The sequence below is a fragment of the Geospiza fortis genome, unplaced genomic scaffold (genome assembly GCF_000277835.1).
Source record: "Geospiza fortis unplaced genomic scaffold, GeoFor_1.0 scaffold54, whole genome shotgun sequence".
Lineage (NCBI taxonomy): Eukaryota > Metazoa > Chordata > Aves > Passeriformes > Thraupidae > Geospiza > Geospiza fortis.
This window is the reverse complement of record NW_005054301.1, coordinates 668,461-679,326: the sequence shown is the minus strand read 5'-3', so window position 1 is coordinate 679,326 and position 10,866 is coordinate 668,461. Positions and strand designations below refer to the sequence as shown.

At 38.1% G+C, this 10,866-nt stretch overlaps 1 protein-coding gene across 1 annotated transcript in view; it reads right to left on the bottom strand.

Annotated features, from left to right (window-relative positions):
* The window catches only part of EML5 (EMAP like 5), a 92,862-nt gene extending 90,085 nt beyond the window's left edge, over positions 1–2,777 (bottom strand). Inside the window, exons 1-3 of the mRNA XM_014310503.2 lie at positions 2,624–2,777; positions 2,270–2,563; positions 223–366 (exon numbers count right to left, since the gene is read on the bottom strand). Of these exons, the coding sequence (XP_014165978.1) occupies positions 223–366; positions 2,270–2,563; positions 2,624–2,777 (592 nt within the window). The remainder of the gene's footprint in view (positions 1–222; positions 367–2,269; positions 2,564–2,623) is intronic.
* Between the last annotated feature and the right edge of the window lie 8,089 nt (positions 2,778–10,866).

Genomic DNA, 10,866 nt, shown 5'->3' with positions numbered 1-10,866 from the left:
GTGCAAGCCGCCCTCCGCTCTCGCTGGGGACCGGCAGCACGCCAGTTCCCTGCCATCCGAGAAGAAAATGTCAACTGTAATTTTTAATGACGATTACTTAACCCTTTCAGCCCACTGCCTGAGTCATGCACCGCGCAAAAATTACTTCCCCTTCAAGACCTAATTTCCCCATACACAACTTTTCAGCCTCAGTTCTCAAAGCGTTTGCCATGGCAAACTCACCACTTTCCGACCTCACGGACATGGAAGAGACTTCTCCGTGCTGCATGAGGCAGCAGCGCCGGGGAACCCCCTGGCCACGTCCGGAGTTTTGATCAGGAAAACGTGCTCCCCCCAGCTCTGTCACTCTATAGAGTACCGTGCTGGCTAAATAAATATACAGTACATGATCATGCGAACAGCTTTGTGCTATAGAGTTGAATTCTGTTCTAAAAGCTCCTGGGTAACTGTCTGGTTTAACAATTTAAAATAACTCGAATTTTTTTCCCCTCTTACTTTCAGCACAAGTTTGGCTTACCCAGTGTATTTCTTTTATTAGGATTTATTTTTAAATTTACATTTCTTTATCTTCTTTTGCTCTTTTACTATGTTATTGCTCATATTGACTGTTCTCCCACAAAATATTTACTCTTAACTAATTAGTTTGTACTGGAGACATTTTTCTGTGCTACTTAATTTTCATTTTAATTAGAGGGAATTTTTTCTCTTAAATCTTTCTTGCATAAACTTAATATTTTATTAGTCCTCTCATTGCTTTAGAAGAAATAATTATTTTTTTAAAAAAGAGTGCATGCATTTAAGCATTCCAGTCAATTACCTTTATATTAACATATTTTCACGGTGTAAAACACTGAGAGGCAATATTTTTCTCAAGCTCTTACAATGACAGTGTTTGTGACATCAGGCTCAGATGTTTCATTTCCACACATTTAATGAAAACAACACAGCATGGAAGAGAAATTTGCAGAGAAATTCATGTAGCCTGAAACTTGCACCCAAGAAAACTTACCCTTCCATGAAACATACAATTTTACAAATTAAGTAAAGGGACTTTAATCCCTAATCAGGGCAAAAATATATATTAACTAAAGCAACTCTTACTCTCAGAAAATCATAAGCTGTTTTTTCTCCTTCTATTTGCTTCCTAAGCAGCTGGAGCACCTTGCAACCTAGGGAGCCATATTTTCTCTGGAAGTTTCAGGAGGGGTAAGTAGCCAGAGAAATGGACTGGACAATTCCCAACTAGCTTGTCTTAGAACTGCAAAATGTATTATTCTTTCTAATCAGATATTAACTCTGCATGCCTCCTCTGTATTGCTATCCCATGGGAAAGGTGCTTAGAGAAAAAGTCTATAATGATGCCTAATCTCATTCTGGAAATTGGATTGATTATCAGCAGACATAGGCATCTGATATATTTTACCTCTAATGTTGCAAAAGCTCATTGAAAGTGGGAGTATTTTTATGCTATAAATTAGGAATATATTCCTTTTCTATTTACTGCCTATATAACATATATTTAAACATGTATGTAAAAAAACTGTAATTATAGTTATGGTCTTTACTTTCTTCTACTCTATAAATACTTTTTTTTTCTTAGATTATTACTAAAAGTGAAATTCTGATTCTCCTGAGATCAATACCAATGTGCAGTATTAACTTCAGTGAAACTAAATTTGTTAATCTTGTTGTCTTACTTGCAACTCAGAAATTAGAACAAGAGAGTATTTGGTAGGGGAAAGTAAGTAGGCTGTTTTCAGTCACCTGTTCCAAAACTAAAACTGAAGAGAGAGGAAAAAAAAACAGCAATCAGGAAGAAAATTTAGTATGTAACAACATTGTCGCCATTGTCTCTAACTGGAAGTCGCAGATCATATTTTGTGTAATGAACAGAAGAACCCACATCCATATTCAGAAAAACTACATACATGCAGTGTGAGGAGGGCAACAGCTGCACATCACATGCCCCACACTAACAGCCAGCATTTTCTTTAGATTTTTCAGGAATCTACTACCATCTCTAAAATGGGGCAATGCCTGAGAGAAAATTACAAGAGAAAAACTATTCATTGTCATAGTTTATTAAGCTTATGCTGGTGCACAAGGGGTGCAAGTGGAATTTTACACACTTGGCATCTATTCTTGACAGGAATAGGAAGCAGCGTAGTGTAACAACCTCTTCCTCTCTCCTTGCTCTGTCCAGCATTCCCACTCGGACACACATCATTCCCTTGGCCTCTGGATGTCTCCACCCATATCACTCACTCACAGCGGGCACTCAACGCTTTGGGAGCCACAAGGCCCCACAGCATCCCTCCATCAGTGTGGCATTCTTGTATGCGTTGCACATTTACCCCAGAACTCAGACACCAGTTCCTGCCGTTTCTCCTTCTCGGCAGATGCAGAAACTGAGCACGGCCAGACCTTTCCGAGCTGTTCTGGAGCCGGGAGCATCCCCCGCTCGCTCCCCGCAGCGCGGGACGCGCGGCCGAGCCGGCGGGACGGGCACGGCGCTGTCCGAGGTGCTGATCGCGGCTGGCAGAGCGCGCCGGGCCGGGCGGGGCTCGCGGGGAAAGGAAATGTCACAGACTGCATAGAGTATTCTGCGTTGGAAGGGACTCACAAGGGTCACCGAATCCAGCTCTTATATGGATGGCCCATACAGGGTTTAAGCCCACGACCTTGGTGTTATCAACACCATGGCCTGACGGCTGAGCCAATGGCAGGGTCAGGTATGCCTTATTGCCACTATTGCTGTACTGGGAAACAAATGACATTTTAGATAAATAAGACATTTTATGTTCTTCCAGGAAGGTATTCCACAAGAGTTTGGCTGTTTTGCCTTAGCTGCCTGTGGTGGGGTTTATATCTTTCCTATTATGTTCTATATATTCCTACATATACATCACTGCAAATGATGTTTCATTAGTGTACAGTGACACAGGTACACCGCCTTCCTAAATAAAATGCCATAAGTAGCATTTTTATGTCTCACAGTGCATACCTCTAAGAAAACATACTTCTTAGCATATTGCAAATATATTTACAAGGTATCTCATGTTCTGCTAAATGGAACAAGGCTTAGAGAAGTGATTTCTTGGAACAGCTAATTCCAGAGCACACAAGATGAAGGATTATTCTCTGTTAAGTCCTAAGTAATACAGAGTAGCTGGTTCAAGTAGTAATTATAGAATATGAAAGCGATGAACAACAGTGACAACATTAATTTCAACATTCTTGGGGATTAAAAGGTCCCAGTCTATTATGGGAACACAATGTCTGAAAATAATATTCTGCAAAACTAAGAAACCTACTTAAAAGAGAGTAATAAGAGTTACCTGCTACCATTTAACAGCACTAAAGCAAACATGTCAGATCACAAAGGCCTGTTTACTATTGGATAAAAAAAGAAATTGAGGAAAAAAGACAGCATCACAAACTCAAACACTAGATGAGTTAATTCCACTTCAGAAAACTGAAAGTTCAATGAGGTATTTTATACCATATCAGCAACATACTAGATGTAAATGATTAAAACTTTTTGAAGAACTAAGATATTTTATTAAATTAACAACAGAGATTTTTTGTAAGAATAACATTAGAAACAAGACATAATCAGTAGGTCTGCTGCACCACCAAAAAGCAAAGGAATGAGTAAAGGATAAGAAAATGGCACAGAGAAACTTACTAATTTCTTCACATCTCATCTCAACATAAAAGAGTCTGGGAAATACAGGATAGGAGCATGTACAGAGTGTGGTCACATAAGGAGGATTCTTTATAACAAGGTGTTGGAAAATGATGAGCTAAAGAGCAATAAGCCATGAGTACATTATACTGTACTTCCAAAAATTCTGACAATTTCAAAATGGTACAGCTGATATGCTTTGAAGAGAAAAATACAACTAGTTTTTAAAATCATGTGCTATGCCAAAGCATCATCCAATTCTGTAACCATTTTAAAAGCAAGTTCTATTATAAACTTGGTAACTATGAATACATGTTTTCTTTTAGTACTGTTTGATGAACTCTATATAATGGTTGACATTAAAATATAATAATTATATGTGTATAAATTTAAATATTACAGACTTTTTTTTTCTATTTCTGCAAGTTAAATTACACCTTGATAATTATAGGAATTGTATTAATTTGGAAAACATTCTTGTTAGGCACTGGAAGAAACAGGCAACCTTTGAAAATACAATGAAAATGTCACAATAAAGACAGCAACCAAGGCCACCATACATTTATTCACAGAAAATTGAAAATTTATTTAGAAATGCCATTAGGCGATGGTTTCCCAACTTAGGTCTGGCAAAGGGATGAATAAGATAGAAACATTATTGAAATTAAATTAATCCACAATTAGTATAGAAAGCAATAATTTCTGGACATTTGGAAACGGTGCAAGTACATCAGTGAACAACATCAGCTGAAACTTCTTTTTAGTCTGCAGATAATGAAAAAACCACTGTGTTTCTGACTGCCAACAAACTGACACCAAGATGCATTCTGATGCCTCTCAGTGGAGCACTCAGTTTCTTTCAGAAATGACATTGTGTTTACACACCATGGGTCTAATCAACATACACACAGCTTGGGTCTAAACAGCTTTCTTCAGTGTGCATTTTAGGTAAAATTATGTGTGTACTGAAATTATTCATCTAGGTGATTAGAAGAATTTGTATCAAGACCAGCACTTGACATAGCATAGGACAATCTCAACAAGGTTTAAAGGTTTACATGCAGCACAAGGTTTAAATGCAGCACATAAAGGGATGATAGTTAAATCCCATGGCACTTTCTATCAATAGACTTTTTATAAAAATCTGATTCTGAACTCTTAAAATCAATTTCTACTGTTGACTAATGACTAAATATAGAATGCAATTTACTTTAAAGTAAGCCATATTAGGCTCCATTTTATGATATGATCAAAATGAATGTGAAGCACCACCTTTGCCCACAGTCATAATTTTTATACCTGTTTTAAATCCTTTCTTTACAACTAGGATAGTGTAGGATGATCAACCCCAAAACATGTTGTCAATATTGTTTGGAGAATGAATCAAAATTTCAGCTAGCTGATGATAATTATGAGATTAAAATTGTGGGGTCAAGCTGACCTCCTTTTACACAGTAGTTGACAAGGTTTCAAAATACAGTGCACAGTACTGACTTTGCAAAAGGTCTCAAAAAGCCCAGCTGTCAAAAGGAATCATGACATATCTTAACCATAAGTCTGTATAGCATCTACACAGCATCAACATACAATACTGTAGGTTTATCAAATATGATATAATTTACTAGCAATGATACAAACTTTCAGAAGAACTGAAGGAAATAAAATATTTAAACATTAAATAAAGTAACGGTATTAACACTCATAATGGCAAGAAACTTAAAAAGTAACATAATACTATTAAGCAGTGGAATGCAGACCTTGAGTTCATTAATTTCATTTTATGACTTCATAATACCAGATTTAACTAAGCTCTGGAACACATCAGTTAAGGACTGGAATACAGTAACACTGCACTTCTGTCAGTCTGCCAACTGAAGTAAAGTAAACCTACTTTTAGGACAGCAAATAGTTCTTTTCAAGTGCTTCCAATTGTAAAAGAAAATAGGGGCCATAAACTGTTACATGATATAATTTTCTAGCATAACCCACTGTGCACAAGCGTATAAAAAGGCTTTATAAAACAACCACTCCTTATAAAACTCCACTCATCCTCAAAATAGATCTTTTCCCCACATTTTTGCTCTAAAAATGTTAAATAAATAATAAATCAGACTAAGACTCCTAAAAGAAAGAAAAAGGAAGAAAGTAGATTTGTAGGGCACCTAATTTTTTTTTTTGGTGTGGGGGGGGAGCTAACAGGTATATAACAAATGATGATGCTGGAATGGCTTGTAATTAATACAGTAGGCTGAGGAACAGGAGATCTGTATTTTCTCCCCACTGCATTTATATATACAGATATGTAAGGCCAAAACTATTTATATCAAGATTTCCAGGTATGACTGCTAAATTAGTATTATTACCAGGCTTCCTACTTTGATATTTAGGATCCACTGCAAAGAAATTAGCTTAGCTGTCTAAACTCGAAAAATGGTAAAGTCCAAGTATTTTTAAGCTCAACATCCAGTTAATCAGTGGATCCTTTGCAATTTTTTGCAGCCTATCTTTCAATGGAAATAACATGCCAGCCTTTTTCATAGGCCACTGTTTGGGTTTTTATAGCTGCATTGATTTCTTCTAGTGTTATGAACACCAATCTATATTCAGCACAGCATACAGAGCATCTGCATCAAACAAGAAATAGTGCCTCATATGAAGCACTACAGATAAAAAGAAAGGAAATAATCTCACTTGAAAAGCATCCCATTCATCCTCTACACTGAAGGAGGTGTGCGTGTGATTACAAAGACTGGGTTCAGTCAATGTATAAATAACAGAGGACAGACATAAAGTCCTATGAAGGAAGGTTAAGGTTGATGTTTAGGACCTGAACATTATTGCCACCTCATTTCTATTATCAACTGCTGGATGGTCCTTTTTCACCTAGACCATGGTAACCATGATTAGGTTATCATGTATGGTAAGAAAGAAACAGCAGAATTCTTATTTATGATTGCAATAATTGCTATTGATGCGTGTTGTTCTCTTGGCTGGCCACAGAATGAAAACTGAAGCTGTTACTACAAATTACTTTCTCAGACAGTGAATCCATGCATCAGAACAAAACTCTACTCTTAATGCAATTTCATTTGCATGACATCTCCTAATTTTCTACAGTCAGCAAGAAATGGGTTCTACAAGCAAATATGCGAACTCAGCTTCAGATGTCAAAGTCCTGGCTGAAAATAGCATATATAGAGGGAATATCCTCTTTGTGCCCTTCTGCAACATCTGTGTGCCTTCCCAGGCACGGTCTGATCTGTAATCCTGTTTGGGGTCCTTCAAAGAACACAAAACAAAACTTGCTCTATGCTCTGTTGTTCTCAATTCCCCTGATACCAAAGGTATCTGATTCATCAGAATGAACCTTTTTTGCATGTCAACTTTCAATATGCCAACTCTTACTCAAAGGTGAGCAAGACATTTCCAGTTGAGGCAATCTGCAGGTAGATGTGTCACAACTTCAATATTTTTTTCAAGCCCTTGTTAATTGTATTGAGCTGCAAACTACATCTTTGTTCTGTAATCTTATATCTCAAGAGAGATGAGTAACTGACAGAAGCAGTAGCCTGCATCTAAATGAGTTGGCTACTAAGGGATACAGGACACTTCTCAGAGCTGCCTAAGAAATTTCAAGATATCAACTGCATTTTAGGATCTATTTTTAGGTTCTATTTCTGATTTTATTGTAAAAATGCACATTCATGAGGAGAGATAAGGCTGTGTGTTATCATTACTTATTCAAGAAATAAGTATGATTGACTGGTGCACAGAAGACTCCCATGGGAGACTTACAGTCATGGGAGACAAAGTCAACCCATAGCATCTATGTTTTTAAAATGAAAGGTATATTAATTGTTGATGGGTCCTGTCCTACTCTCTTCTGTTCGTACTTTGTAAGAAGCTAATTCATGTGTGTAAGAAGTTAATTCATGTATCTCATGATACAGGAGATACATTTAAACTCAGAGTTTAAATATTAAGAGACTGGCAAAGAAAAGATATAAAGAAATCTGGAAAATGCAAAGCATTTTAGGCATCCCAATCATTTATTCTAGAAGAGTGTATAAAGATGAAAACCATTAAAGATACCTATCCATTCAGAGCCAGTATTCAGTATCAGTTTAAAGTGTCCTTGGCAAAAAAGGAAAAAACTATTCAAATAAAAGGTGAAAATGTGAAGCAGATTTAAATCTCTGAGCAACATTTAATCATGACAAGGTATTGAACAGTAAATTGAAACATTACCAAAATCCAGTACACAGTTATAGTTGTCACAAAACCTATGTTTTTTTAAAAGCAATTATACAAACCCATGTGTTTTCTGAATAAAGATAAATAATAACTCATTCTGTTCAGTAGAGCTCTCTGATATTTTCACCCATAAATAAAGTTAGTGAGAGCTTTTATTGCAGTCTATCTCAGGGACAACTAGTTTTCAAATTAAGAATAAATAACAGACAGAAGAGGAACTGACTCTTACTTCTGATTTCTGAATTTTTTGATCTTGGTTCAAATAAATGAAGCCAAGGTTCAAATTACCAATGTGACAGTGATACCATCACAATACTCAAGCTGCAAATAAAGCAGCACCACTAAATTTCCTGTCCATTCACAGAGGATGACAACAGTCACTCAAAACATCCCAGCTAAGGTCAGGTCACCTCTAATACAATGAATGTGCATAGTTATACAAGACAAGCACATGACTTTTCTTTAATAAACCCTGGTGATTTGTGTAGTTATGTCATATACCTATCATCGTCCCAATATAGCACTGACTCAGTAAACATGGAGGAATTCATTATAGTTGGAGAACATTTGACTGTTATGATCAATTAAGCATTTTTATCTAAGGTAATGGAAAGGACTAACCACTAGACTACAAAACTTTTGGTAAAAAATGCAGACAAGCCTATATTGCACTAAAGCCAGGCAAATTCCATCTTTCATATTATCACACAATCAGACACTACTTGTAACATTTTGCATGGCAAAACATTTTTCCACCTAGACAATCTCTCCGAGGATGCTGCTATTATCAAATTCTGATTTTCTTTTCTGTTATTTGTTTTTCTCCTACAAATCAGGTACATCTCAGGTGTAATTCCCCAAATTAATTTTGTTGAACTTCCCACAAAATTAGCCACTGAAAAGTTATCTTGTGATAGATAACATTTCCAGCCACATGGCAAACCTGTGCTGGAACAGGCTCCTTGCAGGACCCGTGGCCTCATGGAGAGAGAAGCTGGAACAGGTTCATGTTGGGACTTGTGACCCCGTGGGGGCCCACACTGGAGCAGCCTGCTCCAGAAGGACCTGAATATAATTCCTGGCTGTTTAGCTTCCATGCAGTTACACTGGAGGGGAACTGACACACAGGGATCTACAAAGAATACCAAGACAGCCACAGGGACTCTGTGTTGTATTCCAGGATTTTAGTAAGTTAGAGAAGTGGAATGTGGCGACTGACAGAGACTAATATTTGGAGAAAATACTGGTTAGAAGTTCAAATTTGGGGATTTCAATGATCAATATAAATGAGAATCCCCATATTAGAAAGCTCAGAATATTCCACCACACAAGAAGTGAAAAGCAGTGAAAAAGACTTCAGAGATTATATGCATAGGATGACCTGTGTGCCAATATCTTTTCTGGCTTCATATATCATGTAGAAACTGAAAAAAACCTCCTTATCTGCAACCAAACAGAGAACAAAAACACCTTGCAGGGGGTGGTTGGAAAGAGAGAAAATTGATTTTCTTGTCATTTGCAACACTGCAAAATCTCATTGTACAAAAGCTGAAGATGCATCTTGATCTAATTGCTACCACAGGACAACATTAGTTCAGTGATCACGAAGTGCAATGAGCACCCTCCCCAGCAGCGTAACAAACAAATATTGCTGCAGAACCATCCTTTTGCTGAGAAGCTACACAGCAGTATCTGCCCATCTGACTGGAAGAGTGTGACCTTTCCATGGGGTCACAGCTTCCTTTGAGCAGCCACCTGCTTCCTTCAAGCATCCTCTGCTCCCCCATGGTCCCCCATGGGCTGCAGGGCACAGCTGCCTCACCACGGTCTTCACCACTGCTGGAAGACCTCTGCTCTGCTGCCTGCAGCACTGCTTCCCCTTCTTCTTTACTGACCTTGATGCCTTCATAGCTGTTTCACATATTCCCAGTCCTGACTTGAGCTGCAGTTGTGCAGGCTTTTTCTCCCCTTTTTAAATTGTTATCCCAGAGGTGCTACCATCATTGGCCTTGGCCAACTGGACATAGGGGAAGCTTCCAGCAGCTTGTCCCAGAAGCCACTCATATGGCCTCTCACCCAAAGCCTTGCCATGCAGACCCAATAGGCCTGTGCACTGTTCACAGGACAACCAAAGCAAAGCTGTCTGTAACTGCTACTTCAGTTCAAGGCACTTAGTCCCATATTTGAATAAATAATAGTCCTGGGACTGCCACTTCTGCTTCTCCATCTTTATACCTGACATTGATCTTGCTAGCCTAGGTATTAATTTCATGCATCTTGGACAAATTGGTAGTTTTGGTGAGACAAAAAGCAATATAACTCGAATGATCTCTCTAAATGGCAACAATATGATTTTAGCAATATTGTTAATGTTCATCCCTCAAAGATTTTCATACCACAAATGCCATTACTAGTCCAAGCATCTCCAGGCATTTTTTCTTTTACTTCAGTTGATGGTTTCAATCACCATTTTACAGTACATATAACCTAGGAGCAATTGCATTCTAACTTTTAAATCTCTAAATATCTCGCTCTGATAATTTCCCTGCAAAATCTAATTAACTAAAAGAACTCACAGAGTCTGCAAGACTGAAAAGTGTTGTTCACTGCATTCTGTACTTTTCTCAACCAGGGCTCCATGGCTCTCAAGGACATTTTACCCAAATATGAATTAATGGACTGTATTATTCTTGTTCAGGCATTTATTCTAACTCCTCTAGATAACAGGACAGAAAATGACAACAGTCAAGAACAGTGGGGTTATCGGAAGTCTACTGATCCCACTATCACAGATCAAACTCTGCTTTCAGTCGCCAATGTAATAAGCGCACGAGAGGCGCTGGCAGGGAGGGGCTCGGCCAAGAGCGGGGCCGCAGCTCCGTGCCCGGGGTCGCAGAGCCAGGACCGGCAGGGCCTTGTTGGCC